Consider the following 21,708-nt stretch of genomic DNA (forward strand, 5'->3'; position numbering starts at 1 on the left):
GAGTTAGGAGTCTTTATGTTCTGTCTCCCTTTCTGATATTTCCACACATTTCTTCTCCCTTCCCTTCTATTCCCTTTCACTATTATTTATATTCCCCAAATGAATGAGAACATACACTGTCCTTCTCTGATTGACTTACTTCACTCAGCATAATACCCTCCAGTTCCATCCACGTTGAAGCAAATGGTGGGTATTTGTCGATTCTAATGGCTGAGGAATATTCCCTTGTATACATAAACCACATCCTCTTTATCCATTCATCCTTCGATGGACACCGAGGCTCCTTCCACAGTTTGGCTATTGTGGCCATTGCTGCTCTGAACATCGGGGTGCAGGTGTCCCGGCGTTTCATTGCATCTGAATAATTGGGGTAAATCCCCAACAGTGCAATTGCTGGGTCGTAGGGCAGATCTATTTTTGACTCTTTGAGGAACCTCCACACAGTTTTCCAGAGTGGCTGCACCAGTTCACATTCCCACCAAGAGTGCAAGAGGGTTCCCCTTTTTCCACATCCTCTCCAACATTTGTGGTTTCCTGCATTGTTAATTTTCCCCATTCTCACTGGTGTGAGGTGGTATCTCATTGTGGTTTGGATTTGTATTTCCCTGATGGCAAGTGATGCAGAGCATTTTCTATGTGCATGTTGGCCATGTTGATGTCTTCCTCTGTGAGATTTCTCTTCATGTCTTTTGCCCATTTCATGATTGGATTGTTTGTTTCTTTGGTGTTGAGTTTAATCAGTTCTTTATAGATCTTGGAAACTAGCCCTTTATCTGATACGTCATTTGCAAATATCTTCTCCCATTCTGTAGGTTGTCTTTTAGTTTTGTTGACTGTACCCTTTGCTGTACAAAAGCTTCTTATCTTGATGAATTCCCAATAGTTCATTTTTGCTTTTGTTTCTTTTGCATTCGTGGATGAATCTTGCAAGAAGTTACTGTGGCTGAGTTCAAAAAGGGTGTTGCCTATGTTCTCCTCTAGGATTTTGATGGAATCTTGTCTCACATTTAGATCTTTCATCCATTTTGAGTTTATCTTTGTGTATGGTGAAAGAGAGTGGTCTCATTTCATTCTTCTGCATGTGGATGTCCAATTTTCCCAGTACCATTTATTGAAGAGACTGTCTTTCTTCCAGTGGATAGTCTTTCCTCCTTTATCGAATATTAGTTGACCATAAAGTTGAGGGTCCACTTCTGGGTTCTCTATTCTGTTCCATTGATCTATGTGTCTGTTTTTGTGCCAGCGGAACCTCAATTAAAAGTAGATTTTTCCTTCTGAGGCTATCTTTTCATTGTTTTTCTTTTTTCCTCAGTTTCCCTCCTTGACATCAACTTGTCCTCTGTGTCACTCACTCGTTGTTCTACCTCGTTAACCCTCGTCATTAGGACTTCTAGTTTGGATTGCATGTCATTTAAAATTTTTATTTATTTATTTACTATTGTCATACAGAGAGAGAAAGAGAGAGAGAGGCAGAGACATAGGCAGAGGGAGAAGCAGGCTCCATGCACTGGGAGCCCGACGTGGGATTCGATCCCGGGTCTCCAGGATCGCGCCCTGAGCCAAAGGCAGGTGCTATACCGCTGCGCCACCCAGGGATCCCTGGATTGCATCTCATTTAATTGATTTTTAATTTCTGCCTGATTAGATCTAAATTCTGCAATCTTGTAGTCTCTTGAATCCTTATGCTTTTTTCTAGAGCCACCAGTCGCTTTATAATAGTTCTTCTGAATTGGCTTTCTGACATTGAATTGTAATCCAAATTTTGTAACTCTGTTGGAGAAAGGACTGTTTCTGATTCTTTCTTTTGAGGTGAATTTTTCTTTGTAGTCATTTTGCTCAGTGCAGAGTGGCCAAAAACAAGTTGTACTTGATAGAAGGGCAAACTCTTCTCACTGTAGCATTCCAGCTGTTCTCTCTTTAGATCTCAGGTCGAATTCATAGGTTTTCAGAATGATTTGAAAGTTGTCTAGGTAATTTGGTGGGGACAGGTGACTTGGGGAATCCTACTTTTCCGCCATCTTGCCACCTACTCCCGGAGGTGCCTTTGGATCTAAAATGTGTCTCTTACACACAGCATATGAATGGATCTTGCTTGTTTTATTTTTTTAACCCAATCTGATATCCTATGTCTTTTGGTGGAGCATTTAGTCCACTTCTATTTAGATTAATTACTGAAAGACATAAATTTCGTGCCATGGTTTTTTAAATTTCATTTTATTGGAGTTCAATTTGCCAACATATAGCATAACACCCAGTGCTCATCCCATCAAGTATCCCGCTCAGTGCCCATCACCCACTCACCCCCACCCCCCGCCCACCTCCCTTTCCACCACCCCTTGTTCGTTTCCCAGAGTTAGGAGTCTCTCATATTCGGTCTCCCTCTCTAATATTTCCCATTCATTTTCTCTCCTTTCCCCTTTATTCCCTTTAGCTATTTTTTATATTCCCCCAAATGAATGAGACCATATGTTTGTCTTTCTCCGATTGACATATTTCACTTAGTATAACCCTCCAGTTCCATCCATGTCGAAGCAAATGGTGGGTATTTGTCATTTCTAATGGCTGAGTAATATTCCATTGTATACATAGACCACATCTCTTTATCCATTCATCTTTCAATGGACACCAAGGCTCCTTCCACAATTTAGTGCCATTGTATTACCTGTAAAATTGCTGCTTCTGTAGATTGTTTCTGTTCCTTTCTTATCTGTGTTACTTTTAGGCTCTCTCTTTCTGAAAGGATCCCCTTTAATATTTCTTGCAAGACTGGTTTAGTGATCCAAATTCTTTTAGCATACGTTTGTCCTGCAAAATCTTTATCTCTCCTTGTATTCTGAATGACAGCCTTGCTGGATAAAGTATTCTCAGCTGCATATTTTTCCCATTTAACAAGTTGAATTTATCATGCCAGTCCTTTCTGGCTTGCCAGGTCTCTGTGGATAAGTCTGCTGTCAGCCTTATGTTTCTATCCTTGTAGATTAAGGACGTTTTGTCCTGAGCTGCTTTCAAGAGTTTCCGTTTGTCTTTGAAATATTCAAGCTTCAGTATTGTATTTCGAGGTGTTGATCTGTTTTTATTGATTTTGGTTCTCTGTGTCTCCTGCAGAATACTTGTTTCCTTCTCTAGATTAGAGAAGTTCTCAGCTATAATTTTGCTCAAATAAACTGTCTGCCCTCCCTCTTTCTTCTTTCTCTGGCATGCCAAATATTCTCATATTATTTCACTTTGTGGTGTTACTTATCTCTTGAATTCTCTCCTTCATGATCCAGTAGTTATTTCTCTCTCTTTTTCTCATTTATTAAATTTTCCATCATTTTGTTCTGTATCAGTGACTTTCTCTTCTGCCTCCTTTATCCTAGCAGTTAGAGCCTCCATTTTAAAAAAATCACATCTCAGTTATATCTTTTTTATTTCAACCTGATTAATATTTAGTTTTTTTGTTTCTCCAGAAAGGGGTTCTCCATTGTCTTCTATGCTTTTTTCAAGTCCTGCTAGTATTTTTGTAGTCATTGTCTTGAATTCTAGTTCTGACATCTTACTTATATCCATACTGAATAAGTCCCTAGCTCTTGTTCTCTCTCTCTCTCTCTCTCTTTTTTTTTTTTTGGTTGAGTCCTTCTTTTGTCATTGTGTCCGGAGAAGAATAGATGAAAGACAGCACAAAGGATAAAAATGGCAACAATCCAGAAATATATACACTAAACAGCTAAGAAGAGATCAACTAAGAAGCTACAGAAAAGAAGAAAAAAAGGAATAAAATCACACAGAAGGTGAACAAAACAGAGCAATAAATTAGATCCTGCATGTATTTTGATCTATTAGAAAAACTAAATCCCAGAATTGTAAAGAAAGAAAAACTTATGTGTATACAAAAATAAAATTGAATACAGTGAAAGGAAGCCAAAAATTAAAAATAGATATATAAAACATAAATTAAAAAAGGAGTTGCTAAAATAAGAAATCAGTTGGAATGGAAAAAAATTTAAATGAAAAACTAAATCATGAGAAAGAAACATGCTTAGTGCTGGAATTCTGCAGTTCTCTATGATCAGTAAACTTGGTATTATCCAGATGTTCTTACCAATATTCTAGAGCCTGTTGCATTGATTCTCATGTATCTTTGCTTGGGCAGTATTGCGCTCCCTTTGCCAAGGGAACCATGCTCAGTATAATCAGCTCTCAATTGCTCTCTGTGGCTTTTGTTCCCTGAAGGCTTTGAGCACCAATTTGAGGGATGAAAATAAAAATGCTGGTGCCCAAATCTCCAGCCTTGGAGCTGAAAGCTCATGTCCCCCACTCCTCAGTGTGCCCTCAGGGAAAAACAGTTAATCACTCTTGTCTCCCTGGTTTCCTTCCACACTCCAAGCTCACCCAGCCTGTGATGGAACATTTTTATCTCAGGCATGAGACCTTGTTTTGAGTCTCCAACTTTACAAACTCTTGCGGTGGCATGCACCCGCACTGCCTCTCCCATGTCATGGAGGGTGGTCTTGCTGCTGTTCTGCCTCTTGCTGGGCCCCTCCTTGGAGAGTAGTCACCCAACCGTGCAACACTTCATGATTTATGGCAACACCAAACAGAAAACCCACTCCTTGGGCTCACTGTTGGCAGCTGGGTTCCCTGATCCAATGCTTGGGAACTCTTTTGCGCTCAGCCACCCCCATTCTTTTTGTGGCCCTGGGGATCCTGAGACACACTGTTCCACCTAGGATTCTGCCCTCCTTCGCCACCTGAGCACCTTGCAGGCAGGGACGTCCCTCACCAGAGCAGACTTCTAAAGGTTCCAATTTTGCACTCTGCTGCTATTATCACTCTCCAGTATTGTCTTACAGGATTTATCTTCTGATATATCACCTCAGATTCACTTCTCTACACCTCCTACCTTGCAAAGAGTGGTCATTTTTGTATTTGTACATTTGCAGCAATTCTTTTCTTAGATCTCCAGTTGAATTTGCAGATGTTCATAGTGATTTGATAGCTATCTAGATGAATTCCAGGGACCAGGCAAAATTAGGGTCCCCTATTCCTCCGCCATCTTACCTCTCTCCTCCTGGATGAGGTTAAAACAGGGAGACTTTGTAAGTTTTTTTTTAAGTTGAGTTTCTGGGTTAGCAGTGACATTGTATACCAGAGGTGATATTTGAAATGATTTCAGGAGCAGGAGTAGGCCTGATTATGTGAAAAATAATGATGTAGATGAAATTTGTTTTTGAAATCCTTTTATAGTCTTCTGGTTTTTATCTTTTCTTTCTTCTGAACATCTTCCTTAGATGCCCATTCTCTGTCACTTTCTGGTTATCTGTGATCAATTCTCCCTTTATTTAGATCAGTGTTTGGCAAACTTTTTCTGTAAATGGCCAGAGAGTAAATAAGGCTGTATGGGCCATAAAGTCTCTGTTGCAAGTCCTCAACTCTAACCTGTAGCAAGAAGCAGCCACAGACAATACCTCAGTGAATGGGTGTGGCTGTGTTACAGCTAAATTCATTCACAGAAACATGGTGATGTTTGGCTAGTGGGCTGTTGGTTTGTCAACCCCTGACAGAGATGTCACCTAGTAGGAGATTAGTGGCTATTTTTTCAAGTTATCCATTTTCCCCCTCTGAGGTATTGGATAGATGAAGACTTGATCCAACAACCAGAAACTTTTCTGATGCTTGTGCCATCATGAATTAATAAATGGATCCATTGACTATAAATGATTCATCTCTGTTATGCTGATGCATTTTTTTTTCTTTCTAGGCGGGAAACTGCTTACCTTCTGGTTTACATGAAGATTGAGTCCTAATGGATGTACCCTAGACCTTCAGAGACTGACAAAGTTTCATTTTCCTTTCTATCCCTGGATTTGCTGACTCTTTTGAGATTTTGCAGTGAGAAGAAATATCATTTTCAAATTGTGTAAACTTTACATATAATCAGGGGTAATTATCAAATATTCGACAGTGACTTTGCATGGGTCTTGATTGGCCAGAATGGAGACTTCCACCTGTGGACCCCAGTCATATGGCTGGAGCAGGGGCCTGAATGCTGCCTGCTGTGGAAGGCATCAGTTCTTTAGTTAGGGGAGTGCAAGAGTCCACACGCCCCTGGAGGAGGAGAAACCAGGCCAAAAGTGGTAGTGGGAGGCTCTCAGGTGGCAAGGGGCAGTGGTAGGGATGTATTTCTGTATTTTACAGCTAGCGTGACTGTCCTGGTATGTACTGGCAGGATATTACATTTGTTTATGATTTAAAACAATTTTAGAACCCATATCAGTTCTGTGAAAGTCAAGTGTTTTTTAATTGTTATTCATTTATTTGACAAATATGTATTGATCACCTGCTCTCCATAAGATGGTGTGCTAGGCACCAGAGTGAATAAAGGTCTTTTTCTCAGAAGGAGTTTGCAGTTTAATGAGGGGGGAGTGTGATTAAATACATCAAAAAACTTAAGGTCTACAGAATTTAAAGACAGAAAATGCTACAGAAATTCAAAGGACAGTAAAATATTTCTATTGTGGATGGAAAGAGAGATAGGATGGAGGATAATCTGTTCACACGAGTAAGCATACTCAATGGCATAGCTTAAAAAGGCAAGGTTCAAGATTCAAAGATTACCCACAAACCTGGCTTCCCTCTACCAAGGAAACAGTGGAGACTGATAAGGCTGGTGGGTAGGTAGCGCTCAGAATGGAGAAGGTCTTAAGTAAGAAGTTTGGATCTAATTTAATAGGTAATGAAGAAGTGTTGAAGGGGTTCAAAGAGGAAAGGAACATATGGTGCTTTTGGCTGTTGGGGGCTGGTGACATGAATTAGAGACAGAGATGGTACTGTGAATGGAAAGGTGTTCATAGTCACTAGAGCCATTTTGAAGAAAGAATGTATGTGGACAGCAAGAGAAAAAGGGCCCAGGCAGGACTCCAGTACCAACCAGGAAGGTGAGGAGGGTAGACATTACTATCCCCATTTTACAAAAGAAGAAATTGAAACATTCAGATGTTTAATGACTTGCTCAAGATTTCATACTTGATAAATGGCAGAGTCAAAACTTCCAACATAAAATGTGGATAATTTATTTTTATTGGCAAAAAGTTAGCAATGCAATAATAAACTCTCAATGTAAAATGTTCAAGCATATAGAAATACATAGAATCTCTTCCTTAGAGCAAACCATTGTTAAACAGGTATATAATTAGCTTCCTAGAACTACCATAACAAGTTATCACAAAATGAGTGGCTTAAAACCACAGGATTTTTTCTCTCTTACAGTTCAGAAAGCTAGAAGTTCAAAGTAAAGTATTGGCAAAGTTGGTTCCTTCCGGCACCTCTGAGGGAGGTTCCATGCTTCTCTCCTAATTTCTGGTGGTTGCCAGTAGGCCTTGTCATTCATTGACTGGTATCTAATGTCACACCATGTCTCCATCTTCACATGGCCTTTTTCCTGTATGTCTTCATATGACCTTTGTATACCAATCATTGCATTGAGGGCCCACCCTAATCCACTGTGACCTCATTTTTACTTAGCTGATTATATCTGTGAAGACTCTGTTTCCATATAAGTTCACATTTTAGAGTTCCAGAAAGACATGAATTTTTGTGAGACACTATATAATGCAGTACAAGGTGTGTATGTCAACAGGCTGTTTTCTATGCATTTGCATACATATATCACTTATATGATTTTTACATAATAAATTATTCATTTAACAGTGCCCTAGAAAATCCTCTTGCAAAAGTTGTGTTTTATTCCATAGATAGAGTATTATATTTTTAGATTCCCATCTATTGGTGAATGTTAAGGGCATTTCAATTTCTTTAGTATTTAAAAAATGCAGAATAAATGACCACCTTTAGACATATTTTTTGTGCATGTATAAATATTTCTGTGGGTACTGAGAAGTGAAATTATTTAGGTCAAGGACATGAGTATCTAGGGCAGCCCGCGTGGCTCAGCGGTTTAGCGCCGCCTTCAGCCCAGGGCCTGATCCTGGTGGGATTGAGTCCCATGTCAGGCTCCCTGCATGGAGCCTGCTTCTCCCTCTGCCTGTGTCTCTGCCTCTCTCTCTCTCTCTTTCTCCCTGTGTCTCTCATGAATGAATAAATAAATACAAATCTTTAAAAAAAGGACATGAGTATCTAAAAATAGTAATAGATACTGCTAAATTGATGCTGATTAACATCAGTTACTTTTGGGCGTCTTTTTTCTTAAAGTAGGCTCCATGCCCAGCAATGGAGACCACCATGGGGCTTGAACTCCTAACACTGAGATCAAGAGCTAAGCTTAGAATAAGAGTCAGATGCTTAACCAACTGAACCATCCAGGTGCTCCTAGGCTTCTTCTTTCCCAAGTTTTTATTTAAATTCCAGTTAACATGAGGAAGAGCCAAGATGGTGGAAGAGTAGGGGTCCTCATTTCAGCTAGTTCCCTCAATTTAGCTAGATGACTATCAAGCTATCTTGAACACATATGAATTCAACTTGAGATGTAAGGAAAGAATGGCTGGAACTCTACAAATAGAGAAGTGCCCACTTTTTGTAAGGTAGGACTGAGAAGAGAAAGGGGAGAGAGAGCCTTTGTAAGCTGCCACAGAAAAGTGATGCAGCCCTGGAGCTCAAAATCAGGACCTATAGAAATCTCCTGTGAGAGATTTCCCTGCCTGAAAGGTGTGCAGTGGTGAAGTGGGGCAGAATTGCAGGTGGGACAATGGGGTCTCAATATCCCAGGAGCCACAGAAAGAACAGGGGTGCCTGATCCAGCATAGTTCCCAAACACTGGAGCAGGAAATGAGTTTAGGTTAGCTAGCTGGGAGGGGGCTCTCAGCATGTTTTTCCATAAATCACAAACTGTTATGTAGGGGATTGAGTGACCACTCTCAGTGTTGGGTCCCTCCAAAGGACTGCAGTGCATCAACACTCTGCCTTTTCCAGGAGTGTTGGAGTTGTACACACTTCATCGGATGAATGCTCTTAGTGCCAGGGCCCTGCAATGGACAGAAAGGAGATGACCCTCTGCTTCCTCAAGGAGGGGCTGAGTGGGTGTTTGCACAAGGGGGCAAAAGCTCTCCTTACCAGAGCCCTGCAAATTGCACAAATCAGTGTTCCTCTGCCTTCTTTCAGGTAGGATCTTGGTGGGTGGCCAACAGGAATCTGCAGAGTCTGGCACACACTCCAATCTTGTAGTTCTGAGTCTAGATCGGGTGCAGCTATTTTTATTTTCACCCTCTAAAGAGGCACAGAAAGCCTTCAGGGGACAAAAGCCATACACACACACACACACACACACACACACAAAAAACACTGAGCCCGGCCCCCTGGCAAGTAGTGGTGCAACTCTACCCAGGCACACACACCTGAGAATCAGTGCAGCAGGCCCCTCCCCCAGAGAACCAGCTGGAAGAATAGATGCAAAGCAAGTTTACTGACCAAAAAGGACTGTAAAACTCCAGGGCTAGGGGGAAATAGTATATAGAACTTGAGTTTTTTTCTTATAATTTGTTTACCTTTCAGTTAAAAATATTCCACTTTCTTTTCCCTTTTCAACTAGTTTCTTATCAACTTTTTGTTTTTAAGTTTTTTTTTTAAAAAACTTTCATATTTTACAACTACATGTTATGGATATATTCTTCGTTTTTGGCTTCCTTTCACTGTATTCATTTAAAAAAATTTTTTATTGGAGTTCAATTTGCCAACATACAGCATAACCCCCAGGGCTCATCCCGCCAAGTGCCCCCCTCCCTTTCACTGTATTCAATTTTATTTTTGTATATATACAGTTTTTTGCTTCCTTTATAATTTTGAATTTTAGTATCTTCTAACACAGAGACCAAAATATATTCAGGACCAACTGGATCACCCTGTTTTGTCCATTCTGTGAGATTATATCCTGCCCTGTGCAGTTTCTTCTTCTTCTTCTTCTTCTTCTTCCTTCTTCTTCTTCTTCTTCTTCTTCTTCTTCTTCTTCTTCTTCTTCTTCTTCTTCTTCTTCTTCTTCTTCTTCTTTCTTCTTCTTCTTCTTCTTCTTCTTCTTCTTCTTCTTCTTCTTCTTCTTCTTCTTCTTCTTCTTCTTCTTCTTCTTCTTCTTCTTCTTCTTCTTCTTCTTCTTCTTCTTCTTCTTCTTCTTCTTCTTCTTCTTCTTCTTCTTCTTCTTCTTCTTCTTCTTCTTCTTCTTCTTCTTCTTCTTCTTCTTCTTCTTCTTCTTCTTCTTCTTTTTTGTTTTATCTTTGTCTTTGTCTTTTTTATTTTCCTGTTCCTTACCTCTTCAGATTTATCTAGTGTGCATTTTGCTTAGGGTGTGGTTGATATTTTTTATTCTGTTCACTCATACAGTCCTTCTTCATTAGACAAAATGACTAGACAACAAAAGAAAGAATCAGACCTAATGGATATGGAGTTGAGTAAAATGTCGGAGAAGGAGTTCATAACAATTTTAGTTACAGGTTGGGCTTGAAAAAAAATCATAGGGGGATCCCTGGGTAGCTCAGTGGTTTGGCGCCTGCCTTCGGCCCAGGGCATGATCCTGGAGTCCCAGGATCAAGTCCCAAGTCAGGCTCCCTGCGTGGAGCCTGCTTCTCCCTCTGCCTGTGTCTCTGCCTCTCTCTCTCTCTGTTTCTCTCATGAATAAATAATAAAATAAAATCTTTTAAAAAAGAAAAAAAAATTATAAAACACTTAACGAGAAGAGCACTGGGTGTTATACTATATGTTGGCAAAATGAACTCCAATAAAAAACATACAAAAAAGAAAAAATCATAAAAGACTGTAGAGAATCTTTTCACCCAGAAATGAGATCTAATCATACTGAGATTAAATATACTCTGAGATGCAGTCTAAAATGAATGCTCTAACAGGGTAAATGAGAAGAAGAGAGAATAAGTGACATAGAAGACAAGTTGATGGAAAGGAAGTAAACTGAGGAAAAGAGAGAAAAACAATAACCCATGAGGAGAGGCTCTGAGAGATAATTGATGGTATGAAAAAAATCTGAATTATTGGAATTTATGAGAGTGCAGAGAGAGAGAGAGACAGAGGGCCAGAGGTATACTTCAGCAAATCATAGCTGAGAACTTCCCTAGTCTGGGGAAGCAAGTAGGCATTCATATTCAAGAGGTAGAGAGGACCCCTCCCAAAATCAATAAAAATAGAGCAACACTCTGACATATAATAGTAAAGCTTACAAATTTCAGAGAAAAAAAGAAAATCCTGAAAGAGACAAGATATTCCTAACATACAGAGGAAGAAATATTAGATAAACATAATATTAGATAAAATTAGATGTTCAGGAAATACAATAGCACTAAATTAATTTCTTTCAATAGTTACTCTGAACCTGAAAGGGCTGAATGCTCCAGTCAATAGGCACAAGGTAACAGACAGGATAACAAAGCAAGACCCATCTATATGCTTTCTACAAGAGACTCATTTTAGACTGAAAGACAACTTAAGACTGAAAATGAGGGGGTGGAGAACTACTTACCATATAAATTGTCCTCAAAAGAAAGTTGGGTGGCAATCCTCTTATCAGATAAATTAGATTTTTTTATCTTCTACATTTCTGATTCTTGTTTTTCTCTTTTGAGATTATATCAATTTTTTTTCTTTTTAAATATTTTGTTAATGTGAAATGCTGCAGCCACTCTGGAAAACTGTGCAGAGGTTCCTCAAAGAGTTAAAAATAGACCTGCCCTACGACCCAGCAATTGCACTGTTGGGGATTTACCCCAAAGATACAGATGCAATGAAACGCAGGACACCTGCACCCTTATTTATTTATTTATTTATTTATTTATTTATTATTTTAATATAAATTATTTTTTTATTGGTGTTCAATTTGCCAACATACAGAATAACACCCAGTGCTCATCCCGTCAAGTGCCCCCGTCAGTGCCCGTCACCCATTCACCCCCACCCCCTGCCCTCTTCCCCTTCCACCACCCCTAGTTCTTTTCCCAGAGTTAGGTGTCTTCATGTTCTGTCTCCGTTTCTGATATTTCCTACTCATTTCTTCTCCCTTCCCTTCTATTCCCTTTCACTATTATTTATATTCCCCAAATGAATGAGAACATATAATGTTTCTCCTTCTCCGACTGACTCATTTCACTCAGCGTAGTACCCTCCAGTTCCATCCACGTTGAAGCAAATGGTGGGTATTTGTCTTTTCTAATGGCTGAGTAATATCCCATTGTATACATAAACCACATCTTCTTTATCCATTCATCTTTCGATGGACACCAAGGCTCCTTCCACAGATTGGCTATTGTGGCCATTGCTGCTAGAAACATCAGGGTGCAGGTGTCCGGTTATTGGCCTGTTCAGGTTTTCTATTTCTTCCTGCTCCAGTTTTGGTAGTTTGTGGCTTTCCAGGAATGTGTCCATTTCTTCTAGATTGCCTAATATATTGGCGTATAGCTGTTCATAATGTTTTTAAAATCGTTTGTATTTCCTTGGTGTTGGTAGTGATCTCTCCTTTCTCATTCATGATTTTATTAATTTGAGTCTTCTCTGTCTTCTGTTTAATAAGGCTGGCTAATGGTTTATCTATGTTTTAATTTTTTCAAAGAACCAACTCCTGGTTTTGTTGATCTGTTCCACAGTTCTTCTGGTCTTGATTTCATTGAGTTCTGCTCGAATCTTTATTAACTCTCTTCTTCTGCTGGGTGTAGGATCTATTTGCTGTTTTTTCTCTAGCTCCTTTAGGTGGAAGGTTAGCTTTTGTATTTGAGTTCTTTACAGTTTTTGGATGGATGCTTGTATTGCGATGTATTTCCCCCTTATGACTGCTTTTGCTGCATCCCAAAGATTTTGAATGGTTGTATCTTCATTCTCTTTTTTTTTTTTTTTTTTTTTATTGGTGTTCAATTTACTAACATACAGAATAATACCCAGTGCCCGTCACCCATTCACTCCCACCCCCCGCCCTCCTCCCCTTCTACCACCCCTAGTTCGTTTCCCAGAGTTAGCAGTCTTTACGTTCTGTCTCCCTTTCTGATATTTCCCACACATTTCTTCTCCCTTCCCTTATTTTCCTTTTCACTATTATTTATATTCCCCAAATGAATGAGAACATATAATGTTTGTCCTTCTCCGACTGACTTACTTCACTCAGCATAACACCCTCCAGTTCCATCCACGTTGAAGCAAATGGTGGGTATTTGTCATTTCTAATAGCTGAGTAATATTCCATTGTATACATAAACCACATCTTCTTTATCCATTCATCTTTCGTTGGACACCGAGGCTCCTTCCACAGTTTGGCTATAGTGGCCATTGCTGCTAGAAACATCGGGGTGCAGGTGTCCCGGCGTTTCATTGCATTTGTATCTTTGGGGTAAATCCCCAACAGTGCAATTGCTGGGTCGTAGGGCAGGTATATTTTTAACTGTTTGAGGAACCTCCACACAGTTTTCCAGAGTGGCTGCACCAGTTCACATTCCCACCAACAGTGTAAGAGGGTTCCCTTTTCTCCGCATCCTCTCCAACATTTGTTGTTTCCTGCCTTGTTAATTTTCCCCATTCTCACTGGTGTGAGGTGGTATCTCATTGTAGTTTTGATTTGTATTTCCCTGATGGCAAGAGATGCAGAGCATTTTCTCATATGCATGTTGGCCATGTCTATGTCTTCCTCTGTGAGATTTCTGTTCATGTCTTTTGCCCATTTCATGATTGGATTGTTTGTTTCTTTGGTGTTGAGTTTAATAAGTTCTTTATAGATCTTGGAAACTAGCCCTTTATCTGATATGTCATCTGCAAATATCTTCTCCCATTCTGTAGGTTGTCTTTGAGTTTTGTTGACTGTATCCTTTGCTGTGCAAAAGCTTCTTATCTTGATGAAGTCCCAATAGTTCATTTTTGCTTTTGTTTCTTTTGCCTTTGTGGATGTATCTTGCAAGAAGTTACTATGGCCGAGTTCAAAAAGGGTGTTGCCTGTGTTCTTCTCTAGGATTTTGATGGAATCTTGTCTCACATTTAGATCTTTCATCCATTTTGAGTTTATCTTTGTGTATGGTGCAAGAGAGTGGTCTAGTTTCATTCTTCTGCATGTGGATGTCCAATTTTCCCAGCACCATTTATTGAAGAGACTGTCTTTCTTCCAATGGATAGTCTTTCCTCCTTTATCGAATATTAGTTGCCCATAAAGTTCAGGGTCCACTTCTGGATTCTCTATTCTGTTCCACTGATCTATGTGTCTGTTTTTGTGCCAGTACCACACTGTCTTGATGACCACAGCTTTGTAGTACAACCTGAAATCTGGCATTGTGATGCCCCCAGATATGGTTTTCTTTTTTAAAATTCCCCTGGCTATTCGGGGTCTTTTCTGATTCCACACAAATCTTAAAATAATTTGTTCTAACTCTCTGAAGAAAGTCCATGGTATTTTGATAGGGATTGCATTAAACGTGTATATTGCCCTGGGTAACATTGACATTTTCACAATATTAATTCTGCCAATCCATGAGCATGGAATATTTTTCCATCTCTTTGTGTCTTCCTCAATTTCTTTCAGAAGTGTTCTATAGTTTTGAGGGTATAGATCCTTTACATCTTTGGTGAGGTTTATTCCTAGGTATCTTATGCTTTTGGGTGCAATTGTAAATGGGATTGACTCCTTAATTTCTCTTTCTTCAGTCTCATTGTTAGTGTATAGAAATGCCACTGACTTCTGGGCATTGATTTTGTATCCTGCCACGCTACCGAATTGCTGTATAAGTTCTAGCAATCTTGGGGTGGAGACTTTTGGGTTTTCTATGTAGAGTATCATGTCATCGGCGAAGAGAGAGAGTTTGACTTCTTCTTTGCCAATTTGAATGCCTTTAATGTCTTTTTGTTGTCTGATTGCTGAGGCTAGGACTTCCAGTACTATGTTGAATAGCAGTGGTGAGAGTGGACATCCCTGTCTTGTTCCTGATCTTAGGGGAAAGGCTCCCAGTGCTTCCCCATTGAGAATGATATTTGCTGTGGGCTTTTCATAGATGGCTTTTAAGATGTCGAGGAATGTTCCCTCTATCCCTACACTCTGAAGAGTTTTAATCAGGAATGGATGCTGTATTTTGTCAAATGCTTTCTCTGCATCCAATGAGAGGATCATATGGTTCTTGGTTTTTCTCTTGCTGATATGATGAATCACATTGATTGTTTTACGGGTGTTGAACCAGCCTTGTGTCCCAGGGATAAATCCTACTTGGTCATGGTGAATAATTTTCTTAATGTACTGTTGGATCCTATTGGCCAGTATCTTGTTGAGAATTTTTGCATCCATGTTCATCAGGGATATTGGTCTGTAATTCTCCTTTTTGGCGGGGTCTTTGTCTGGCTTTGGAATTAAGGTGATGCTGGCTTCATAGAACGAATTTGGAAGTACTCCATCTCTTTCTATCTTTCCAAACAGCTTTAGGAGAATAGGTATGATTTCTTCTTTAAACGTTTGATAAAATTCTCCTGGGAAGCCATCTGGCCCTGGACTCTTGTGTGTTGGGAGGTTTTTGATGACTGCTTCAATTTCCTCCCTGGTTATTGGCCTGTTCAGGTTTTCTATTTCTTCCTGTTCCAGTTTTGGTAGTTTGTGGCTTTCCAGGAATGCGTCCATTTCTTCTAGATTGCCTAATTTATTGGCGTATAGCTGTTCATAATATGTTTTTAAAATCGTTTGTATTTCCTTGGTGTTGGTAGTGATCTCTCCTTTCTCATTCATGATTTTATTAATTTGAGTCTTCTCTCTCTTCTTTTTAATAAGGCTGGCTAATGGTTTATCTATCTTATTAATTCTTTCAAAGAACCAACTCCTGGTTCTGTTGATCTGTTCCACAGTTCTTCTGGTCTCGATTTCGTTGAGTTCTGCTCGAATCTTTATTAACTCCCTTCTTCTCTTGGGTGTAGGATCTATTTGCTGTTTTTTCTCTAGCTCCTTTATGTGTAAGGTTAGCTTTTGTATTTGAGTTCTTTCCAGTTTTTGAATGGATGCTTGTATTGCGATGTATTTCCCCCTTAGGACTGCTTTTGCTGCATCCCAAAGATTTTGAACAGTTGTATCTTCATTCTCATTAGTTTCCATGAATCTTTTTAATTCTTCCTTAATTTCCTGGTTGACCCTTTTATCTTTTAGCAGGATGGTCCTTAACCTCCATGTGTTTGAGGTCCTTCCAAACTTCTTGTTGTGATTTAGTTCTAATTTCAAGGCATTATGGTCCGAGAATATGCAGGGGACAATCCCAATCTTTTGGTATCGGTTCAGACCCGATTTGTGACCCAATATGTGGTCTATTCTGGAGAAAGTTCCATGTGCGCTTGAGAAGAACGTGTATTCAGTTGAGTTTGGATGTAAAGTTCTGTAGATATCTGTGAAATCCATCTGGTCCAGTGTATCATTTAAAGCTCTCGTTTCTTTGGAGATGTTTTGCTTAGAAGACCTATCGAGTATAGAAAGAGCTAGATTGAAGTCACCAAGTATAAGTGTATTATTATCTAAGTATTTCTTCACTTTGCTTAATAATTGATTTATATATTTGGCAGCTCCCACATTCGGAGCATATATATTGAGGATTGTTAAGTCCTCTTGTTGAATAGATCCTTTAAGTATGATATAGTGTCCCTCTTCATCTCTCACTACAGTCTTTGGGGTAAATTTTAGTTTATCTGATATAAGGATGGCTACCCCTGCTTTCTTTTGAGGACCATTCGAATGGTAAATGGTTTTCCAACCTTTTATTTTCAGGCTGTAGGTGTCCTTCTGTCTAAAATGAGTCTCTTGTAGACAGCAAATAGATGGGTCCTGCTTTTTTATCCAGTCTGAAACCCTGCGCCTTTTGATGGGGTCATTAAGCCCGTTCACATTCAGAGTTACTATTGAGAGATATGAGTTTAGTGTCATCATGATATCTATTCAGTCTTTGTTTTTGTGGACTGTTCCACTGAACTTCTTCTTAAAGGGGAATTTTAAGAGGCCCCCTTAAAATTTCTTGCAGAGCTGGTTTGGAGGTCACATATTCTTTTAGTTGCTGCCTGTCTTGGAAGCTCTTTATCTCTCCTTCCATTTTGAATGAGAGCCTTGCTGGATAAAGTATTCTTGGCTGCATGTTCTTCTCATTTAGGACCCTGAATATATCCTGCCAGCCCTTTCTGGCCTGCCAGGTCTCTGTGGAGAGGTCTGCTGTTACCCTAATACTCCTCCCCATAAAAGTCAGGGATTTCTTGTCTCTTGCTGCTTTAAGGATCTTCTCCTTATCTTTGGAATTTGCAAGCTTCACAATTAAATGTCGAGGTGTTGAACGGTTTTTATTGATTTTAGGGGGGGATCTCTCTATTTCCTGGATCTGAATGCCTGTTTCCCTTCCCAGATTAGGAAAGTTTTCAGCTAGAATTTGTTCAAATACATATTCTGGCCCTCTGTCCCTTTCGGCGCCCTCGGGAACCCCAATTAAACGTAGGTTTTTCTTCCTCAGGCTGTCGTTTATTTCCCTTAATCTATCTTCATGGTCTTTTAATTGTTTGTCTCTTTTTTCCTCAGTTTCCCTCTTTGCTATCAACTTGTCTTCTAGGTCACTCACTCGTTCTTCCACCTCGTTAACCCTCGTCGTTAGGACTTCTAGTTTGGATTGCATCTCATTCAATTGATTTTTAATTTCTGCCTGATTAGCTCTAAATTCTGCAGTCATGAAGTCTCTTGAGTCCTTTATACTTTTTTCTAGAGCCACCAGTAGCTGTATAATAGTGCTTCTGAATTGGCTTTCTGACATTGAATTGTAATCCAGATTTTGTAACTCTGTGGGAGAGAGGACTGTTTCTGATTCTTTCTTTTGAGGTGAGGTTTTCCTTCTAGTCATTTTGCTCAGTGCAGAGTGGCCAAAAGCAAGTTGTATTGGGAAAAAGAGAAAAAGAGAGGAGAGAAAGAAGGAAAGAAAAGAGAAAGAGAAAAAAAAAGAAAAAAAAAGGGAAGAAAAAGAAAAAAAATGAAAAAAAAAAAAAAAAGAAAAAGAGAAAGAAAAAGAAAGGAGAAAAAAAGGGGGTGGGGGAAGGAAACAAATCAAAAAGCAAAACAAAACAAAAACAAAAACAAAAACAAAAACAAACAAACAAAAAAAGAACCACCGGGGAGTATCTTCTGATTCTGTGTACTTTAAGTCCCTTGGCTTCTCCTGGAAGTTGTCAGTCTAGCTGGTGTTCTGGGGGAGGGGCCTGTTGTGCTGATTTTCAGGTGTTAGCAGTTGGGGGAGCTGCTGTGCCCCTGCCTGGTGCAGGGCTCGGTGGGGGTTGTTTACCCCCTGAGGCCGCAGGAGGAACAGCCCCAGTGGCGGGGCAGCTCTGGAAACCTGGATTCAGCTCCGGCAGGAACTCCGTCTGCAGGGCCTGGAGGCTCCGGGGCGGGGCTGCTGATGTGCTCAGCTGGGGCAGGAGCGTCCTTGCTGTCCTGGGCCCTCCCGGCCTCTGCCTGTCCCGGGGGGAGGCCGGATCCTGGGCTGTGTCCCGGCGCTCTGTGCTCCGGAGCCTGCGCTGGTGGATTCGCGCTCCTGGGCCCTGCAACCCCCTCCGTGGAGCTGCCGCCCGAGCCCCTCCGAGCTGCTCCTGGACCCGCGCAGCCCCCTCCGCACGGAGCCTCTTCCTCTGCCCGAGCCCCCCGAGCTGCTCCCGGGGCCGCGCAGCCCCCTCCGCGGAGCCGCCGCCCGAGCCCCTCCGAGCTGCTCCGGGTCCCGCCGGGTCCCGCCGTGCGCGCTGCAGCCCTTAGGGAGCTCGGCGCACTCTCCTGGGCGCGCAGTTGCTGTTACTGTCCCCGGGAGCCCGAGGGCATCCCCGCCCTCCTGGGTCCTGCTCCAACTCCCTGCGAGCCCCTTTCCGCCCGGGAAGGTCGGTGCAGCTCCTGCTCCTCCGGGACGGGGCTCTCCTGTCCTGGGGACACTCGCCCCGGCCTCAGCCCGGCTCCTCGCGGGGCCCCTCCCCCTTGGAGGCCTTTGTTTCTTTATTTCTTTTTCCCCGTCCTCCTACCTTGATAGAAGCGCGAACTCTTCTCACTGTAGCATTCCAGCTGGTCTCTCTTTAAATCTCAGGCCGAATTCATAGATTTTCAGGATAATTTGAAGGTTTTCTAGGTGGTTTGGTGGAGACAGGTGATTTGGGGACCCTGCTCTTCCGCCATCTTGCTCCTCCTGTATCTTCATTCTCATTAGTTTCCATGAATCTTTTTAATTCTTCCTTAATTTCCTGGTTGACCCTTTCATCTTTTAGCAAGATGGTCCTTAACCTTCATGTGTTTGGAGCAGTTCCATGCTCATTGAATGTCACTAGCAAATCGCTGTTTTGAAGTCGGATAATCCTGAGGATAGGGCCAGCCATTACACATGCTTTTCACATCACATCTGCCAGCATCTAACATAGAGATTTTGGAGGCTGCGCCTACAGTCAGGATGCGGGAGGGTCCTGCCATGAGCTCAGCGCTCACGCGTAAGGGTGCCTTTAAGCCTGTTTTCAACGAGCTTCGTTCTCATTGGAGTTACAACCTATCACCATTCTAGGAGAGCAGGATCCATGAATAGCACGGTACTCTACCCAGAGACACGCACTTGTCAGGCCAGCAGCTTGCCTCTTGCCTCTCACGATCTTTTGAAAACATCATACGGGAGGAGGATACCAACTAAATCCGCAGGCACTTAGTGTTGGGGTCCAAGTCCCTGCTCCGCTGTGTCGGGTGCACTTGGACCCAAGCTCGAGTTTGTAAATCAACCCTCGTGTGTTTGCATTGGTGTCGGCTCCTCGGTGGTTTCTCGGATTCGCAATCTTGGGCACAACACAAGGGCCTGCTGTCCTGACCTCCCTTCCAGGGTCACGCTGACCGCCCAGCAGGCCCTCTGTGCCCCAAGCACACAGGCATGTGGATGCGGGGAGGGGAGGAAGTGCCCCGGAACCGGGCCAGCCCCGGCCCCCTGAACAGAGGGAGCACAGACCTCCCAGGTCGCTTTGCACAGACCCTGGTGACCTGAGGCTCCCTGGCTGTCACTCTGTCCCAGCACCTCCTGGCCCGCGGGGCACAGGGTTAGTCCCAGTAAAGTCTGCGGGGTCCTGACCCTGGCATGTGGCCGCCCCTGGAAGGCACGTGGGGATGTCAGCTGTGTGTGCCTGGCGGCGCCCCTGCAGGGGCTGGTTGGGGCCTGGGCGGTGCCCCCTCCTCCTCTCTGGGGGTTTCTCCACGCCCCATGCACAGAGTTCTGGGAGACACAGAAATGGGCTGGCTGTGCATTTTCGCATCACAACACTTTATTGACTTTCTACAGCAAACGGGCTCAGAGCTGAGGGGGCGCGCCTTCCCCTGGGGAGGGAGACCTTTCTGTCCTTTAGGGGAGGGCAAGAATCACATGGGGTGGGGGGGCGGGGGCTGGAGTCTCCACCTGGGAGCATGTGTGGACTCCGTGTGGGGGCGTGTGTCCTGAGGTTTCAGCCTGAGAGACGGTTCTGAGGACGCAGAGCTGACCTGGACCTGCAGCTCATGGGCTCCAGCGCTGGGTCCCCGCAGGGCAGCTGGACCCCGATCTCGGGCCCCCTGGGGCCCCAGCACCTGGAGGAGCCTGCCTCCTGCTGTGGGTGTTGGTGGGGCCCACCAGCCTCCCCTGCTCTCCCCTCCCTGGGGTGTCCCGGGATCCGCAGGGCTGCCCTAGGTCAGCGACCTGGATCTGTGGGGCACGCCCAGGGCCCAGGAGGCCACATCCAGCTGTGAGAGGGCTGGCTCAGCCCAGGGCTGGAATCCAGGCCTGGCCAGGGCCATGGGGGGCTGGATCCCATTAGTCTTTGCGTTGGGCCTGGGGGGGGCTCAAATCCCCCCAGCCCCCACAGAGCCCACGGCCAGGCCAGCCCAGGTCCCTCTGGGTTAGGGGCTGGTGCCCTGTGCAGGGTGTGCCGCCCTCCAGGAGGGACAGTGGGAGGAGGCAGGGCACAGTGTGTCCTCTGCTCCACCCACCTGCACCCACCCTGTCATGGGCTCCCTGCCTTCCCTCATCCCTGCAACCCCTGGGTACTCTATGGGACACCAGGGCTTCTGATGGGAGCAGGCTGTCCAGAGAACCCCGGGGACGCTGAGCATGTCCCACAGGGGGCAGCTGCACCGTGTCCTTGCTGGGGGCCGATGGTGTGGGAGTGGGGGGGTGGGGCGGATGGTGTGGGGGCAGAGGTATGATGGTGGTGGAGTGTGGGGGATGGTGTAGGGGGGATGGTGTAGGGGTATAGTGTGGGTGGGATTGTGTGGGGGTGTGAGGGGGATGGTGTAGGGGGATGGTATGGAGGCGATGCCATGGGGGATGATGATGTAGGGGGATGGTGTGGGTGTGGGGAATGAGGGGGATGGCATGGGGGGCCTGCGGACACAGGGCATCACCTTTCTCTAAGATGCACATGGAGACGTCTACAGACAAAGGCGACCCCAGTCTGGGGTTTGCTGTGACACCTGCCCCTGGGGCCCTGTGTGGTCAGTGCAGGGCCCTGGCTGGACCGGGGGCATTATCTGGGGGTCATCATACTATGTATGTTTACAAATTGCAAATTGTCTCAAATACAATGCATAGAATTTAGAAATATATAAGTATATAAATATATAAATATATAAATAAAGTGTGTGGGTGTCACCCTGACCCGTCCGACCTTCATCGGATCGATGTGTGTCCTGCTCCAGCCACGGCCATGCCACCTGGCCCCCAGGTCCCCTTACTGCCCCCCATGACCCCCACCCCAGCCCCCTGCTTCTCAGGGGGCTGTCCCTCA

The 21,708-nt window shown here is 43.2% G+C and overlaps 1 protein-coding gene across 8 annotated transcripts in view; it reads left to right on the forward strand.

The window, feature by feature from the left end:
* Nucleotides 1–6,378, forward strand: part of USP18 (ubiquitin specific peptidase 18) — a 75,750-nt gene extending 69,372 nt beyond the window's left edge. For all 8 annotated transcript variants that reach the window (XM_072799714.1, XM_072799717.1, XM_072799716.1 and 5 more), the window contains one exon: nucleotides 5,741–6,378. In XM_072799714.1, coding sequence (XP_072655815.1) covers nucleotides 5,741–5,772 — 32 coding nt within the window. In that variant the 3' untranslated portion in view covers nucleotides 5,773–6,378. The remainder of the gene's footprint in view (nucleotides 1–5,740) is intronic.
* Nucleotides 6,379–21,708: the final 15,330 nt, after the last annotated feature.

The sequence above is a fragment of the Canis lupus genome, chromosome 25 (genome assembly GCF_048164855.1).
Source record: "Canis lupus baileyi chromosome 25, mCanLup2.hap1, whole genome shotgun sequence".
NCBI lineage: Eukaryota > Metazoa > Chordata > Mammalia > Carnivora > Canidae > Canis > Canis lupus.